The sequence below is a fragment of the Sprattus sprattus genome (genome assembly GCF_963457725.1).
Source record: "Sprattus sprattus genome assembly, chromosome: 7".
Lineage (NCBI taxonomy): Eukaryota > Metazoa > Chordata > Actinopteri > Clupeiformes > Clupeidae > Sprattus > Sprattus sprattus.
The window spans coordinates 25,644,638-25,663,520 of record NC_137926.1 but is presented as its reverse complement, the minus strand read 5'-3'; the positions used below and the strand labels follow the sequence as shown (position 1 = coordinate 25,663,520).

The 18,883-nt window shown below is 46.7% G+C and overlaps 1 protein-coding gene across 1 annotated transcript; it reads right to left on the bottom strand.

The window, feature by feature from the left end:
• Positions 1–2,216: 2,216 nt before the first annotated feature.
• kiaa1549la (KIAA1549-like a) lies at positions 2,217–18,640 on the bottom strand (the record flags this gene model as incomplete). Its single annotated transcript, XM_080841768.1, has 22 exons — positions 2,217–2,246; positions 2,615–2,772; positions 3,075–3,217; positions 3,616–3,707; positions 4,121–4,576; positions 5,658–5,790; positions 6,339–6,613; positions 7,377–7,501; positions 8,207–8,331; positions 10,225–10,409; positions 12,258–12,293; positions 12,466–12,626; positions 13,483–13,654; positions 13,949–14,100; positions 14,700–14,759; positions 15,298–15,466; positions 15,657–15,790; positions 15,886–16,108; positions 16,626–16,741; positions 16,989–17,696; positions 18,122–18,475; positions 18,598–18,640. The coding sequence occupies 22 exons, from the start codon at positions 18,638–18,640 to the stop codon at positions 2,217–2,219; spliced, it is 4,050 nt and encodes a 1,349-aa protein (XP_080697894.1).
• Positions 18,641–18,883: the final 243 nt, after the last annotated feature.

Sequence of the window (18,883 nt, the reverse complement as noted above, 5' to 3'; positions counted from 1 at the left end):
ATCCAAGCACCACCGCCACATCTCTACCCAGTTACAAAAGAGATAAACTAGATGTCTAAAGCCAAAAACTAAATTCATCTCCTATACAGTACAGTACAACATATAAGATGAAGGAGTGTTTCCAGCTTTGACTCAATCGATCACAGATTGATGATGCGATCACAGGAAGCGAATCCAAGACACTGAGCAGAATGCTTCTGGCAATTATTCCCTTTTTTTAAACAAACAAACAAACAAAAACAGCTACAAGGAGGGGAAACGCGTCATCTTGTATACTTGTATTTAGAAACGAGACGTCAATCTCCAATAGGAGAGTAGTAACACCAAAAACACTCGGTCTGGATATCCATTTCTTTCTGGAGAGATGTGAGTGTGGCTTCCACATCTAAAGCTATCTTGCATACAGAGCCATGGCATGAGACATTCTCAGAGAGCATGCATCAAAAAACCATTCGTCCTTGAAAGAACACATGCCAAAGAAGCACACTTTGTAACACAGTATTCACCTTTATGGAAAGCACTTTCTTCATTGCACATGACACTGACCCTAGAGCTGGTCTGTATTCTGACTTTAGAGGCCCTCTGGTCGACATCAGATTTCCCCATTTGTTCTTAACATAAATTATTTATTAAAAAGCTATGCAATAAATTCAAGTGTTAATTATTACGACTGCGAAATGTGGTATTTCTCATATTGCTGGTATACGGTAAGACTTCAGTTCAGTCTCAGATGGTTTCTTTTCTAAAACACCATCCCCTAGGCTCTGAAATGAGTGATCTACATTTTGATACCTTTCCGATATAAGGCAGAACGTTGAAACAAAAGCTTCACTCGCCTGTGGCGATTGAGCAGGTGTCGAGAAAAGTACATTAGTTAATATCAGCCCTCGTCTGAAAGGAAACTATCTCAGAACTCCACACTTTCTCCCCTCAGATCACTTCATTATCTGCACTTAACATAAACAGAGGTCTGCATCTCCAACACAGCCAAATCACAATGGTGCAGGGCACTGATGCAGTTTATGACATGAAACGAGACAATAGCTACCATGTTTCCTTAACAGTATACAAAATGGAGACGTTAACATCACAAGCTGCTGAGAAAGGTTATGAGGATGTTATAAGCATTTTGGCCACGTTCTCTTCAGATCAAGGAACCACTAACATTTTTTTTTCTTGTTCCAAATACAGTGCACAAATGTTTCACCTGCAGTAAGCCTGTAATATTTACCTTTGCATCAAGAAATTGTAATGCATGAGAGCAAATAACAGAATGAAGTCCACAGATACCTAACACTTACAGGGTTAAAGGACATAAGTAAAAAATAAACCACTGGCAAAAAATACACTTGTTCATATTAATTATTTAAAGCGTCAAGAAAGCTGAAAACAAAAAAACAAAACAACAATAACAAAAACACAGTTTGGCCTGTGCGGGCAGCCGTAACAGGTTGCCAGGTAGAGGCTGGGACATGGCTTCGTCTGTGTGTTCTACAAGGCTCTGCTGGGCGGGGCAGGTGAGGCGGCTGGCCTGGGTTCCATGGGCAGAGAGGAGGGCCAGGGCCCACAGGAGAGCTTAGCCGAACCAGACCAGGTCAGGCCAGGGAGAGAGAGAAAGAGAGAGAGAGAGAGAGCGGTAGAACTGTTCTGGGTCTCCACAGATGTAGGGAGGCCTTGTAGTGTACTGTACAAACCCTGAGAACAAACAAAATGTCAGTTAGAATATTGCACTGAATGACTTTCACACATTTGAGCTGAAGTACACCAGTCCACAGACAAACTGACATTCTGGTGACTTTTATTAGGTTTTGTTTTAAAATAGCTTTAGTCCTGAGCTAAGCTTCATCGTTATGTGGTAACAAGCCCCGCATACACAGTGCACATTAAATAAACTGACAGGCACAGATGAGACAGCAGAAAATAAACACTGATATGACTCATAATAAAGGCATATTTATTTGGCATACTGAACCTTATGGCAGATGTAAAAGACAGAAGAACATTATCTTACACTTGAGATCAATTAGACAGGCTACATTTCACACTACCTCCTCAAAGCACTCAAAGCTTAGCAATCAGAAACAGGATCCCATTTTAGGGCAGCTGAAGACAATGCTAATGCAGGAGAAAGACAATGCTAATATGCTCATTAAAGGGAGGTTAGTACCAACCCAGGCATCTTGTTATGTCCACTCTGTGCTAGCACCTGGCGCGCTTCAGCAGATGGTCTCCAAGTGACACTGGTTCTGAGAATAGAAGAGAGGCGTTAGAGACTGCCTCAGATCAGCAGACATAAACACACACTATGCTTTGAAGATGCTAAAGGCTAAAGTGAAGAAGCGAGTCAAGGCTAATGCTGGATAGAGCTTCTGATCCAGACTGCATTTCATCTGAGGAGAAGCAGAGTGTGCAGTGGCAGATTTAACATGATGGGGGAGCGGCATCTCCGAAGGTTATAAAAAGAATACTCAAGAGAGTCTGGCAGGCTGAAGGGAAATGTGTGCTCTCCTGACATGAAAGGAAAGAATCAAAAAGATAGGGGATGGAGAAAATAAGGGAGAGCAATAGACTAAAGTGACTAATTATCTAGAGATATGGAGAAAGGGAGACATACCTTTACGGTGTCATTCCACTGGTGAGGGAGGTCTTCTGGCTCTGGGGGGTAGGACATCCAGGAGGGGCTCCGGTAAGATGACGAGGGAGGGACAACAAAGTAGTCAGTGTATCCGGGCCGGTTGGCAGATATGGCGTAGACTGCCGTCATTGGGTTTCCTGCTCGGTTAATAAAACACAGGGCCTCATTTTAGTGTCTAAACTCCAGATGCCAAACATGTTTTTTACTGGATATAATGGTACATATTTTACATGCCTATAATAAATTAACATTTAAGCTTGCAATCAGTGTTAACCTACTATCAAAGGGATCATGCTAACTTCTGTATTTATGTGAGGGTTTGTAATATTTCATTTGAACTCTAATCTGGCATAACAAAAAAATCCCAATTTGTGAAAACTGTTGTGATGTTACATCATCTCTATACAGCAACGAAAGGCACTCATGTTAGTAGTGAGACCTGAGTAGCTTGTCAAGGACTGGTCCACAGTGACAGCAGGGAAGGGCGCTCTGTTGAGTGGCAGGTAGGGGGCTCCGTTGTGCTGAATCTGCATGTCCGAGGGCTCAGATACTCTGGGCTTCAGGCTGACATCAGGAGTGGAGCTGCAGTGAGGAGACCAGAGGCAGAGTTGTCAGTCCCAGCTGTGACCACTAGGTGGCAGACACCGTACACACAAGTTGATACCCAGCTGGCTCCTGACTGCAGAGCTGCAGAGGGAGAATAACACCTAGACGCTGCCAGCATTATTGACACCGTACCATTGCACCACTGCTAGGTTAGAAAACATCACCCCGGCTTTGTAGCTTTAAGAATAGCATGGAAGCAATTAATATGTAATGCTGACACGCACATCTCTAATGCAAGGGGACATAAGATAGTGGGAATTTGTGTGTGTGTGGTTTTGCTTTGGAGTATGCAAGAGATAGAGAGAGAGAGAGAGAGAGATAGAGAGAGAGAGAGAGACAGAGAGAGAGAGTGAGCGAGAGAGAGAGACCCATACCGCCTCAGGGAGGTTCCAGGAGGAGGCCTCGGGGGGATGAGAGGGGGTGGCGAGCCCAAACCCATGTCAGGAAGCTGGGTAAACCTGAAGCCCTGCTCCGCCGATTCCCCGACAAACAGGCGATACAGAAAACACAAAGAACATGGTGCTCAGCCTGGCCAGAGAGTTGTAGAGCGCAGTTCAAAGGCTCCCCAGAGCTTACATGTGTACTTAAGACTGCTTTAGACAGTTGGCAGGCAATATCCATACATGGTTCATATACAGGTTTACAATAGAAACGTTTCAAATGAATCCCATGCATTTAGTACATTTATATGAAAAAATAACACATGTTCTTATGGTAGAAACCCATGACTCTATAGGCCAGCGAGAGTTCGGCCATTCCCAGCGGCTGGTGACAGTGATCACAGATTTATAATTAGCTCATTGCTAAATCTGGCGTGACATCTTTCTGGCACACTGTCCCATAATAAAACAAAGACAATAGAATAGTAAAAATCCTCACTGGTTTGGGCAGGCTACACTGGTGCATGCCCGGTTCAAAGGACGAGCCCCTTTGCAGCACGCCGGAGGGGTGGTTCATGGTGCCCGGGGCGCTGGTCACCCCATCCGAGTAGGGGTTGGTGTGGTGGGCGCTGTAGGAGCTGTGCTGAGGGTGGTGGTGGTGGTGGTGGTGGTGGTGACCATTGGAGGCAGCGACGGCTACTGCAGTAGCAGGGGAAGCCACAGAGGGCTCGGTGGGGGCCAGGCCGAAAGCGTTGTCAAGGAGCAGGTGCATCTGCTGCCGCACCTCGTCGATGGAGGGTTCTGAGCTCAGCGTGGATGAGTCCGAGTGGCCCTTCCCCACGAGGCCCACGCTTACAGCCCCGATGCCCCCGATGCCCCCAAGGCCTGGTCCCCCGTAGCCCAGTGAACTTATCAGCCGGTCCACGTCGGTCTCCACGAATGGCTCGGGCTCACCCTGGCACACACATATCAGCACACAGATGGTAATATACACTAGTGTGAGTATATACCCCTGAGACAAAAATGGCTTAGCATACACTGAGATACTAACACGCATGTATGCATGAGCATATTTATTTATTTATATGTCACATCAATTTTTATGTATATATTAAATTATACATTTCAGCCCAGCATGCAGACAGAGCATGCCCCCCCCCCCCCACACACACACACACCTCACATGTAGCCATTTTGCAACCTAAAAGCCCAGCACATTCAAGGCTATTTAACAGTATGGAGTCTCCCATCTGAATGTCTGAATAGCCCGTAATCAGATCCCTATGCATTGAGATTCAGCCAGGTGCTGCAGTGAGCTTAGGGCAGGGAGAGGGGAGAGGAGACGAGCACTCTGATTGAGGCCATGCTACTCTGTTCTGAGCGCAGGATTTCAAAGTTGGGGGCTGAAGGTAATCTGCTTCGTATCAGCCACGGAGCTCGTTGGAGCTTGCGAGTGATTAGAGGAGGCGGTTTAGTGAGCCCTATCTCCGGCTACCAGCTCGGGCCCTCTGCTCACTACGCCCTGCACACCGCAGGGTAACGAGGCCAACACTACTGTCGTTTGACCACAACACAATTCTTATGATTTCTCCACAATGCAAAATGAGTCAGTACTAGTTGTCGTACAATCATCACTATAGTGACTACAAGGGTATAAACATAATAATGTCAATCGTGAGGCATTTTGGCTACTGTCTTCCTTTACCACTGGCACAGAATATTTTAAACGATTATCTAAGACATGGCATTGTAGTAGGGTAAAAATGTCTACTGATAATATTGCCGTCCATTGCTAATATGTTAGCTGGCTATGACAACTAAATTGGCCAAGGATATGTCTATGTCTGCAGTGCCCTTGTGTGATGTTACAATGTCTACCTATGCCTTCAGCTATCTTAAGGCTACAACATTCACTAAATCTACCATAAATATATGCTTTGAAACTATACACATATTACACTATATATATTAACTATATAGCTCTTACCGTACCCTATACTGCAAGCACCCCTGTAGGAGAGAAGGAAAGCACTCACATCATAGCCACTGTTGCGGATGCCCCTCCTGGACCTCTCTCTCATCACCAGCAGGTCCATCTCCGTCTCCACTGGGCTCGTGCTATTCAGAGATTGCCTGCTCCAGTAGGATGGCTCCCTGGTGTGAGAGTCACTGGAAAACACCCACATGTAGTCAATGCTTTAGTAACATTATGAGCATCATACATGTTCATATGAACATCATGTAATTGACATTTTCATAACCATCATCATTGTTGTCATGTTATTTCACCTCAGACAGCTGCACACCACACTGAAGATTTAAAGGCAAAGAAAATAAAGCAACTAAAAATGTGTTTAAAACTGAATAAATAGAATTTGAGCGGGCTTCGGAGAAGAGCATACATTTGTCAGTGCAATTTCCAACAAAAAAAACTCAACGTGGCCTTGTCACCTTGCCAGAGCCACCATTTAAAGCTGATAGACCTGGACAAGTTTAGGTGTTGAAAGAAAAGCTCCTCCAATGTTTTCTAGACTAGACTTCAGAGCTCTGCCTCCCTAGTTCTTCAGTTGTAAACACTGACATGAAATACCATTGGGGTCTACTACTTCTTCAGCCTGTTTCAACCCCTGACAGGTACAGTACAGCAGGCTATCTTCCTGCCTCGAAAAAGGAATCTGACATGGTTGGGACAACCCTACAGTATAACTGACATTCACCTCCTGCGGTATTTCATGTAGGTGGACGGGTTCCGCTCGTCTGCAGGGCCCAGTGCATCCTCCAGGTCCAGAGGCACGTTGTCTCGCCTGAGTCTGTCCAGGTCCCTCTCCCTGTCTCTGTCTCCGCTGCGGTGGTTGTAGGCATGGCCTCCACTGCCTCCACTGCTGCTGCTGGTGCTGACGCCAGCCTCGCTATAGCCTTTCCTTTTGGCTTTGAGCCGCAGCTTGTTCCGGTAGTGCTCGATATCAGACTTCTGCTTCAGACCCACGTTCGCCTAAGGACCAGAGCAGAGGGAGGCAATGAGGGGTCATATTGCGTTCAAGTACAACTCCATCTTTTTGTCCGCGGGTGGCAGAGGATATGATAGTGCCTGTGTGTGTGATTGTATGTGTGTGCGTGTGTGTGTGTGATTGTGTGAAAGTGTGTGTGTGTGTGATTGTATGTGTGTGTGTGTGTGTTTGTGTGTAATTGTGTGATTGTGTGTGTGTGTGTGTGTATATATATATATATATGTGTGTGTGTGTGTGTGTGTGTGTGTGTGTGTGTATGTGTGTGTGTGTGTGTGTGTGTAAATATATATCGCCTAGGACCTAGGGATCGGGCTACAGACAGAAGCAGCTGGCACTTGACTGTCAGAGAGGCAGCTTTGATGACAACAGAACACATCAAAGTGCTGTGCACAAAAAAGGCCGTACAATAGACGTTTCCTAATCCCTTTCCCCTGTCTTTTTCATCCACTTGTGATTCTGCCACTATTTCTTTTTTCCTTTCTCTGAGATCTTTGCATGCACAAATACAATCACCATACAGTAAATCTATGTTGCAGAGGCTGTTTTTATCTCTGTCTGTAGCGGTGAGTTTTTTTTTTTGTATCCCAGAGGCTCATCTCATGATGAGACAGGCAGGGTGATGCTGCTGCACTGTGTTGGCTACCGGGCAGGTATAAATAAACCAACTTTTTACCCTACCGCCTTTTTGGAATGCACTTTCGACGAGGCACCTCAGTCTCCATGGTGATAGAGGCACTTCAGACTCACCTCGCCATTGAGAATGACCGAGTCCTGGCTGTGATTGGACGAGACTGGATAGGAGTAGGTGGGCGGGGCAGCCATGGGTTTGATGGAGAGGAGTCTTACTGAGCCAGTCAGGGAGTCGTAGTGCTCTGTGGACGAGAGATTATTCTCAGTCAGAGAGAGAGAGAGAGATGGAAAGCCCTCTGAGCTAAGGCCCACATTAGAGCTCACAGGACCCAGAGAGTAACAGGCAAACTTTACTCCAATAAAGACTCTCACCCAGCACTGTCAAATCAATATTTAATTACAGTAATCCCTTCAGCCGAATAGAACTCTCAGCTCGGCCTTAAATGATAAATGTAGCTTTGCAGCCTCCTTTGTGTGTGTGAGTGTGTGTGTGCATCTGTGTGAGTGTGTGTGTGTTTGTGTGTGTGTCTATAAGGGAGTGTTTTCCTTGGTGCTGAAGGCCTGCACGCTTGTTGAGCGTTCTGTTTCCTTTTTTACCACTGCTCACAGCTGGGTATGCCAAGTGTTGCTTTAGGACTGCGGGTGTGGCAAAAGTCTCTCACTTCACACAGTGATGGCAACCTGCATGATGGTGAAAAAACACTTCTCCTCTCACATCACTTGAGAGGGTAGACAGGCAGGCCCATACTTAACAAAAGCAGTCTACCTGAAGTGTGTTGGCTTTAGTGTAGGAGTGTGAGATATGTGTTTGTGCCTGGATAAGTGCAGTTGCCGTGTGAAAGAAAACCTAGTGCTCGTGCAATGAGAGCATGCTAATTCATTTATGGCTAGGTGAGAGTCTGAGAGTGACGGCTTGGGTGGCTGCTGGGGCAGTCTGTCTCTCTCACCGGTCCTTGTGTGTGCGTCCGCCTTGCTGCTATTTGGTGCCGCAGCCCTCCGTGTCGACGAGCTCCTGCCAGTGTTCAGCTTCCCAGAATCGTTGCTTGAGACAGAGCCGTCCTCGCTTGGCAACCTGCAGTGGGTAACCATGGCAACAGAGGCAGTGGTAAAAAAGCTCCTCCCGCGTTGCATACAGTATTATGTTCGAGGGGGTTAATGGACGCCTGCGGAAGTGCTATCCCTCCCGCCTCCACCCCCATGTCCCCATGCTAAGCAGGCTGCGGTGTGGCATTGCGTGTGACACTAACACCTCCACAGGTGCAGCTGCAGCTCCTGCTCCCCCGCTTGTGTAACAAGGTAGCCCCAAACAGGGAGAGCAGATGCTGAAACGGCTCCACTGGCACTGTACCAGGGACGAAACGGCCCCAAAAAACTCCCGGGTTCCACTTAAATACGGCCAGAACACAGCCCACATCCCCCCACAGCAGGCTTTAAAAAACTCAGCAATCCACAGCACCAGCCTGATCTCAAATGCATCCACCTCCACTGAGGCTCCAGTGATTAACGCTTGTTAATTGGCAGTATTTGTGGAACATTCCACACACTCCAGCTCCACCACCCCTCCAACGCGGCGGCCCTCCTGCATGAAGCAGTGGCATGGCTGGGGGCTCTTGGCTGTGTCTGAAAGCCTAACCCGGGCAGACAGGAGGGCACAGCTCCTCATCCTCTCCGAGCCCCACGGGCGCTCTGAATCATACATGATTCTGTAGCTGGCAGCCTCAGCTACTCTCGCCACGCCGCCGCATGCTTTAGTTTTCCTCTATGTGTGCGTGTAAATGTGTGCATGTGTGTGTGTGTGTTTTGGCATGTATGTGATTGTGTTTGTTCATGCATATTTGTATTTGTGTATATATATATATATATATGTGTGTGTGTGCGTGTTTGGTTGTCTTTGCATGTATATGTTTGTGTTCATTTCATTTGAGTATGCTCATACTCACTGGATGCTCTAAAGCATTTACCACTGTTGCTCTCCTGAAATAATAACGCTACCCTAGCTTGCTTCCAGCGCACTCGCTTGCTCTTTTAATCGTACCGCTCCTGAGCAGAGTGTGGCATGACAGCAAAGGCCAGCACTGGCACTGGCACTGGCACTGGCACTGGCACTGGCACTGGCACTGGCACTGGCACTGGCACTGGCAGCAGCAGCAATAACAGCAGCAGCAGCAGTGATGCCTGCATTTGTATTCCTGGTGATCACAGCCTCCCTGATTGACGGCGTGAAAGTGAGCAAGACGAGCTCTGACTTCAGCAGTAGCTGCTGCAATAACTTCAGGGATCACTGATCACAACGGCAGTCTGTCACCGTGCCAGGCCCCGGCGATATCAATATGACATGAGTACGGCCAAGATGCACCGGAGCTGCTCTGATTGACCTTCAGCTGCCAGGCTCCACCGGCATGCTCTTTCTTTCTTTCTTTTTCTCTCTCTCTCTCTCTCTCTCTCTCTCTCTCTCTCTCTCTCTCTCTCTCTCTCTCTCATGCCGGGGGCCACTGAGAGAGCCCAACGCAGTTTATTGCTTGATACATTTTCCTCCAAGTATAATTTGCATTTTTACGCATTTTGAATTCAAAGCGAAATAGGAGGAAGAAAAAAGACCTTGGGAGGTTTTATTTATGCTGCAGAGCGTGAAAGAAATAATTTGGTTACACGGCAACGAGGAAGCCTTCAGATCTGTGTGTGTGTGTTCGCATCTGAGTTATTGTTTATGATTTTGTGTGTGTATGGATACACGCTTTAGATAAACTGAATATATATATAAATATGTGAACAATGCTTCTGGTACTGAATGCGCTAAGCCTTTGAATGGCTTATCGCAAGACGTTTGAGCGATCTGTGTAGGTGGGCAAGTGTTTTTTTATTTTAATTTGAAGAACAGCGCGAGCTTCTCCTGCGGATACAGACTGCTGCAGCTGCGGCCGCTGCTTTCGTAAGCTGTGTTTCTGCTCAGGCAGCTGCCCCTCACCTCCTCTGCATCTCGGTGGACTGCGGTCTCTTTGAGGCCGTGCCGTCCTGGTGCCCCACCCTGTCCAGCGAGAGGGGCGTGTCCCGTGCTGGCAGGGACAGGACCAGGGTCTCCTTGGTGACGGACAGAGGCTCCTCGCCCGGGCGGCCCATGTGCTTCTTGGCGTAGTCGAAACCCTGCACTGGCTGTGATACAAAGGCAGATGAAGAGTCAGCCTGGGACACCGAGAGTGAGAGGAACTTGATAGTGGCACTGGGGGGAAGGGGAGGGGAGAGGATTTCATTGCAGTTCCATCTGCAGCGGCCAGTCAAGGGTCTTTACACTGACTTATTCATGCCCCTCATGCACTCCACTCTTCACACGCTATAAACAGTGTAGTGTTATATGCCACAACACACATTAACCATGCATGAGGCATACATTTACATTTAGCACAGAAAATGCTAAATAAGGGATTTGAGCAGTTTATCTTGTGTGTAAACACAGCATGCATCATATTTATTTTGTTGCTTTTGTCTTTCTATTTCCCTGAAAGCGTGATGTTGAAAAATGAAATCTCTGTTGCATGCAGGGGGGCTTGAAGCCCATTCACACGTAGCTTCTGTGTCGTGTACAAAGCCGACGCACTCGGCTGCAGAAATCAATAGGTGGTCACCACTCGCTCACCTCTGCCTAGAGTAATGTTCCCCTATATTTAGACTGACTAGAGTAATGGCGAGGGACACTGTGGTCCACTCCATTCTGCTCCATTAACGGCTCTTGCCGGTGGAGCCAAATGCAGCCTAGCCGTCTGACCTTGACTTGACTGAGAGAGCTGTGCCGGGCTCCACCCAAGTCAAAACTCAGATGAGACACTTGGTTTCATAACACTATTTAAAAAATGTATTACAGGCTTTACCTGGAGGCCTGAGGTAATTGTGGCCATTTAATTGGAGCCCCAGTAACGTCCATATTAGGTCATCGTTATTACCACAACCTGACCTTAGTAATTGAAAAGTGTTTCTGCAGTATATTCTGGGAGAAGTTAAGGCCACAGTATATTTTTGTCTAACACTGAAAATGATGTGCTAATGATATTATAATTCCCAGAGTATATATGCAGCCTTGATCAAAGTGTAGCCTGAACAAAATGATGTGCCTGATAAACAAACAAATCGACGAGGCAATCAATAACATCCATTTGTACACAAACGATCTGACGTGACACATTGATTAAAGCTTTTGTGGGCTTACTGTGATTGATAGGAGGACAGTAGACATGAAGTTCATAAAGTCCACATTTGTACTTAGTCTAAAATATAGTTACTTCCACAGTAAAAAAGACTATCCAAATTGTGTTGATTTGTTAGTTTTTATGGATTTTTTTCTTGAACTGCATTATTGTTGCCAACACATTTTTTCTCTACAAGCTGATAAGCATGGCTGTTTTGTCAAGAACAATTTTTTTTTTCTCAAAACATTCCAAGTGTTTTTTGTACAAGAAAGCCCTGGAAGGGATGACTAGGGTGGAGATCAAAAGGGATCAAAATGATTATAATAACAATCAAGTTCACATTTTATCTCAACCTAACACAATACCACAATGTACGCTTGCATACTCATTCATGAATATTCATGCCTGAATATTCATACTGAACACTTTGCATATTCAAAAAAGCACTTCAACTGCAGCTCAAATTCTAATCCAAAATGTACCACAAAATCTGCCTTTGACCCGTCCTCCACGGTCCATTCTGAGAACATGCGTCAGCTCTGCACCTATTTAAATCTAAAATCGTTTTTTAATCTAAACAATCATAAAGCATCCCTGGTACACTGACACAGATCTAAAGGAGGATGAGTATAGCTCCTGGCTCTGTGTAATGAATTAAGAAGGCTATATATTGAACATATCATTGATCAAACTGAACAGCCCCGCTGAACATCCTCCCCCAACCGGCTGATTTCCCCCAGGCACATTCAGTAGACGACTGATGTCTAAACTGTAACCATGCACTGAAGCCACATGCATCGAGACACACAGAGATCGATACCTGGTGGTGATAACTGGCGTCCCGCCGATAAGATGTCTGAATGAGGGAATGAGTAAAGAGCCATTTTTAGTTGACAGAGAACTCAAGGTGGCTTTGATTTTTTATTATGCTATGGCTTTTTTCTAAGATGATGCCAATCTCCCATTACTTTGAGTTCAGATGTGATTGTGCATGGATGCACAGGTGTGGAGAAAAAGAAGAAGCCCACCTTGGTTCGTGGGTGGAAGCCTCTGAAGGCGCTGGACTTGAAGACGGACCTGTTCCTGCGGCACACGATGGCCACGGCCATGAGGACGAGGACCATCACCAGGGAGACGGGCGTCAGCACCGCCATGATCCACAGGTTGCTCGGCAGGCTTTTCACCACGGCTGTCGGAGGCATGCGACACGAGCAAACATTACAGCCCACACAGCGCCACATGGAGCGGCTTTAAGCAGACACTCATTTAGTGGATTATTAGAGATCTCTGCTAGCCCATAACACTAAAGCAGCAAAGCTTTTAGGGTTGGAAGAGCTGTAATTCAGGTTCATGGTCACATGCCATCTTGATCTGTCTGTCTGCCTGTCTGTCTGTCTGTCTGTCTGTCTGTCTGTCTGTCTGTCTGTCTGTCTGTCTGTCTGTCTGTCTGTCTGTCTGTCACTCTTGCTCTCTCTCTCTCTCTCTTTCTCTCTTTCTCTTTCTCTGTCTCTGTTTCTCTCTCCATCTCACTCTCTCTTGTACTGTCTGTCTCACTAGCACTGTCTCTCTTCTTCACTGGAGTTAGCTCATTATGGACCAAAAGCCCAGCATTTGTGTTCACTTTGTCTGTGGGATTAAGCCTCCACTGCTGGGCCTTGCTTTTCGAGTGGAAGTCTACTAGGCCTGAGCTTTCCCTCCATCCCACCCAGGCCGCCGCCAAGCCCCCCGCTGAGGCGTGTGTAAACCTGGCCGCTGTTTCCTCTGCAGCCTGGGGATGAGGCGCTAAGTGGAGTCCACAGTCCCTACTGCTGTTTCAGAGGGAGGTAGGGAGGGAATGAGGGAAGGAGGGAAAGAGGGAGGAAACAACTGCATCCCTCCAGCGCTGGGGCCGTTGATCACAGCGGGAGCCAGGCTGACAAATCAGGCTAAAGCAGTAAAAGGGTGATTTGTGTGTGTATGTGTGTGTGTGTGTGTGTGTGTGTGTGTGTGTGTGTGTGTGTGTGTGTGTGTATGTGTGTGTGTGTGTGGAGGGGGGAGCTACGTACGTTCTGCCTGCAGCTGGACAAAGTAGCCCAGGGTGAGCGCCATGGTCTGCGAGTCCACCGTGTTCAAGGTCTTGGCAGAGGAGGTGCCGGAGATTGGCACGCCGTCCAGCTGGACATAGTAGGTCATCTCAGCAGGGTTCTTCGGGCCAGGGAGACGGCGTATGTTGACCATCTACACAAAGGCATTGTGTAGATTGGCTTTCAAACTGTCTTGTGGTGGAAGCATTTTTTTTTTAACGTTTTTTAAATGATTATCTTTGTCACTATTCATTTAAGTCATCCACATTTTCATACATTATGTAGCCATGTTTACAAAACACCACGTACATACTGATCTAAATACAGACTTTAAGACCCCTTGGAGGCATTCACTGGGCTGCAGTAAATAGGATTTTCTTTACATAACATGGAGAGCTTTGTCCCATCTGTGTATGATATATGGACAGGCCTGTAAATCATACGGTACCTGGACAGTGTACCCGCCGACAGTGGCTGCTCTTCTGAAGCGCTGGCCGTGTCGGCTGGCCACCAGAAAGAGCTCAGCCAGGCGTTGCTCCATTAAACTGGCAAAGCTCTGATAGCTTGCCTCCAGAGTGGAGCTGTCCACATCCTGAATTACTGCAGAGGCAGGAGTGAGGGGTGGGGTTGGGAGAAAGAGGCAGACAGAAGGGAGAGAGAAAGAGACAGACAGAGAGAGAGAGAGAGAGAGAAAGAGAGAGAGAGAGGAGCGAGAAACACAAGGAGAGAAAAACAGAAAAATACAGAATGGGTAATTGGGAAGAGTAGAGAATAACTCTGATTATCTGTCTCTGATTTATTTCCAAGCTCCCAAAAGCAGCAATTACAGCACATAGGACCTTGGGTGTTGCTAGTTCCTTCTTTTCTACTGCTTCCCCTATGCTTCCCCTGGCGGTGATATAAAGGAGCGAAGTGAGGAACCTTATAGCAGCCCCTTCGAAAGAGAGACCACTCTCTTACAAGCTACACTCTGATCTGATGTGATCTCTCAGAAGCAGATGTCAGGCAGCACTGAATAATGTATCAATACTTGAGGGGGTGGGGTGGGGGTGGGGGGTGGAAGCTCTCAAAGAGTTTACAGCTTTCGAAAATATACAGAGATGGCCGAGGGCCTATTTGTTACGTAACCCATTAATACCGAATCACTGCAGTCTAGTTAGCTGTTCCAAAAAGCATCGAAGAGTAGCCCGCAGTATTACCTGTGATGACCCAGTATTCTCTGGTGGCAACAGAGGTGTTGAGGTTGTGGTATTCCAGCGCTGAAGACAGAGAGACAGAAAAAGAGGTGAACATTCAGGATGTCTCCTTTAATGACTCCCTCGCTGCTGTCTCAGACGGTTTTCACACCGCTCAAAAATAGCAAGTGTATCAATTGAAATAAAATAAACAAACCAAAGCCAACTAAATTAGGCCATAGATTCCAATATGTGTGAGTATGAAGTGTGATGAAAATGACTCGTGAAAATGACTTCACTTGTGACAGCTGAGTTTGTCACTGAGGGAGCAGGCGTTAAGTGCTTCTGCTCAGTGATGCAGGACTGGGAAAGTCACTTGGGACAGTCAACAACCCATGTGCTCAACTGTATGTCTACCAAGCGGTCTACAATGCCATGCAAAGCGCAGTAAAATCATAATACAGCACACAGGGTGCAATAGATATCTCAGACAGTGGCAAACATGTTCATTTGTTATATTTAGTACGTTCTTTTTCAAAAGTAACTGATAACACACCGATTAAACACACATTCCCATATTGGAAAGACCCATAATTCCCTCCTGGTGATGTGCGGTACTCACGCTCAGCGATGATCAGTGGTGGGAACAAAAGGAAGTAGCCCACCACCTCTGCTGTCAGCTGGTTGAGGAGACCACTGGAGATAGTGCCGTTGAGGAGGGCACTCCCATTCCGGACAACATAGATGAGGTACACAGAAGGTGACCCCTCTGCCTGGTACGCCCCCTGGATCTAAAGCAGCACAGAGAAGACACTCGTAAGATATGAAATATGGAAATCTCTAATGGAGAGATGAATTACTAATTAGCCATTACTTATTCAATCAGTCTGCGCCTTTTGAAGTGTGCATTATTCATTCTGATGTTACTAGCTGGACATCTGTAGAAAGTCTATTTCTGAGCTATGATAACTGTGGCAATACCTCCACTGTGAGGGAGCCGAAGTTGTTCTCCACTTTGTCCTGAGCCTCAGCAAGAGTGTTCTCCAAACGCAGCTCCATCATTTGTGTGAAGCTGCAGGACCTAATGTTGTCTGTCGAGCTGACGAACCTCAGGACTAAACAGAAAACAGATATGTGTGAAACTGCTACTGTAAAAAAAAAAATCAGTAAACATAAGCTCAACTCAAAATTCCCATGATGCACTGCTAACCGGTTCTCAGCTGATGATGTACTCCTGGGCTGTCCAGCCAGGGGTCGACAGGAAGGAGCATGGCCTCCACCGCGGGCACATGCTGCCGTATGTCCGTGAGCAGCTTGTCGAAGCCATATGCGTTCAGGGCATCCACCACCACCGAGGCTATGTACACACTCTTCCCACTTGCAACATAGTAGCCCAGAGTCACATTGGAGGGGTTACATATTTCCATCTCAATCTGTGGGGAGAAAAACAAAGCACTTACCTGGATGATAACAAAAACACACCGCTGGGGGACGGGGGCATGGTGTCAGGTTTGTAGAGATTATTGATTGATTGATTGATTGATTTTCACAGATCACAGTGTGAATGTTGTATTATTATAATTGTATTTATTCCACTCAGCAACTAAGCAGATATAACATATGCACTAGGCCAGAAATAGCTTCTCCCTCTTGACCACCCAAAGAACAAAGAACAGTTATTTGCGCCTGTTGACCTTCTAACTGGTATAATTTTGCCTCTGAATCACTCAAGTGGTGATTCGCTGTTACAGCAGCCCTTTTAAGCAAGTAGAGTCATCTTCACCAGACATTACCAAAATTAAGGAGTAATTTTAGATGTCTACTTAACACACTGCGATTCCCATGTTTTTATTAATCCATTCAAAAGCCAGTTTAAAAATGTATTCCTCCCACCAACATATTAAGCCTCTGAATATCATCCATTAGCAACCTGGTATAGAGCTTGCCAACCTGCACTCGAATGTTGCTGTCATTGAAGGCTTTCTGCAGTGCCTGGGAGAGTCCTTTCAACAGGTTCTGCTTCATGGTGCGCTCGAGCCTGTTTTCCTTCATCTGAATGGACAAAACTGAGGAGGAGGTGGAGGCAGTCAATTAGATCAGAGTTTAGTCTCGGTGTGTTCACTCAGAGTCAAAGCTAGTGTTGACATTTAGTGTGTAAGTATAAGTGGCAATGCTATTTACTCTTATTGAATTATTAAGATCCTGGTACACAGATGACATAATATTTGCACATCAAAGGTAGGAAACATGCTATACTGGTGCATCATGGCCACAGATGCTGAGAATGATGCAGAAAAGGGGTGCTTTTTTTACCTGTTTTTACCAACACCCTCTCAGTGATGTTGCAAGGTAGAGGTGCATTGTCAGAGGTGGACATGGTTTCAGCTTCAGGGATGACATCACCAGAGGTAGGTCCTGAGGTGTTGTTTACAGTCGTGCTTATGATTGTGGTCGGAGCACTGGTAGTGGTGGTTGTTGTTGTTGACAGAGTGGTCGGAGGTGGTGTTGTTGTTGTTGTTGTGGTGGTGGTGGTGGTCGTTGTTGTGGTGGTTGTTGTTGTTGTTGTTGGTGGTGTCGTTGTTGGTGGATTGGTTGTGATTGGATCAGTTGCCACAGCAGTAGTTTTGGCAGAGGTAGACGTCTGCTCTATGGTGGTGGTGGCAGGCAGGGCTGTCGTCCTCATGACGTCCTCCTTCGTCGTCTTCACCACCTCTTTCGTCGAAGCCACGGCGCCCGAGGGGGCCAAAGTTGTCACAGTGACAGTCAGGGGCGTTATGGTCGTGGTGGTCACCGTCGTGAGCTGGGGACTGTCAGCGGTCTCAGTGTCTGTGCCGCTTGGAGACACGGTTGGGGACGAGGTTCTGTCTGGCCCTGCAGCAGGGGAGGTGCTGTTCCACAGGCCTGGGGAGAGGGAGCTCATCATGTTGACCAGAGGGGAGGTGTCCGTCTCCTCCAGGTCCAAGATGGAGGCCAGCGAGGAGGTAGGCAGGTCGGGATTTTGAGGGTAGTCAAGCGCCTCCTCTGCAGAGAAATAAGATAGAATAGTTGATCATACAATTAAAAGAATGGGAGTTTATTTTTTGTAGCCTTGTTAAGATGTGATGTAAACAATAGGGGTGTTACAATAGGGGTATTGGATGTCTAACCCTAGAACTGACTTTCACCCCTTCACTGTTTTCTGTTTGGATCTTCACAGCCATTAATGAGTTACCAGATCCAGGATATTTCCAGTACATTCTAGATGCTAATAGATCCCCACCCACCCACAGAACTGATTTCTAGATGGTTGACTTAAGATGTAAATGGAGACTATGTCTTTCTTGGCATCGTCCTCATTTACTGGTGAATATCATCATCAGTACAATTTTTATGATGGCATCATGTTTTGCGTAGTTGGGAAGTGTGGTGTATTGAAAGTCGGTGTTCAAGACTTTTTGTTGTTTTACCTGAACTGGTGTCCGCAACGTTATTCCCGTCGGGGGCCGTGGACAGAGGGTCCGTGTTTCTAGCTGGCTCCACTGAGGGTTTCCCACTGGTCGGATTGTCACTGTTGCCGAGTGAAGTGGGAACCGACTGCACTGACGGCCTGGGCTCGGCTTCAGTCCCTGCCGCCAGAGTCTGAACGGGCGATATATACACCGCCTGCTGTCGGACATTCCCGACAGACCTGGCCACTTCGTCCGCACCTGTCACCGACGGAGACGCCTCTACCACTGAAGGCAAGGTGGTCGAAACATTCGAGGCTCGGGACGGTTCTTGCGGCAGAGCTTGCTGTCCCAAGGACTCATAGCGTCCCTTGTCTGACAAACGACAAAAGAGCTGAGGATTAGCATTTAGCACACACTCATCAAGAGGTTCAAAGCACGAGGGGCTTATTAAAAACTCATTTAACTTCAAATCTATTCAGATATGAAGCACTGACTGTCCTTCACTGAGCAACTGGCATGAATCACTGGAGTCCACATTCCCTATCAGAGCCGGCTTGTGCTGCTTTAAATATGGCCATTAAAATCCACACAAAGCTCCTGAGTCATCATCTAAAGGGAGGAATACACAGATAATATTCATAAGTAGATGATTTCATATTTAGGTCAAGCACACCCATTTTTTTCTGTTAAGCAGCATGTTAATGCTCTTGAAATAGTTCTTACCCCAAACTGAAGTACCCTGAAAATATAAACACTACTTCACCGCGATAACAATCGACA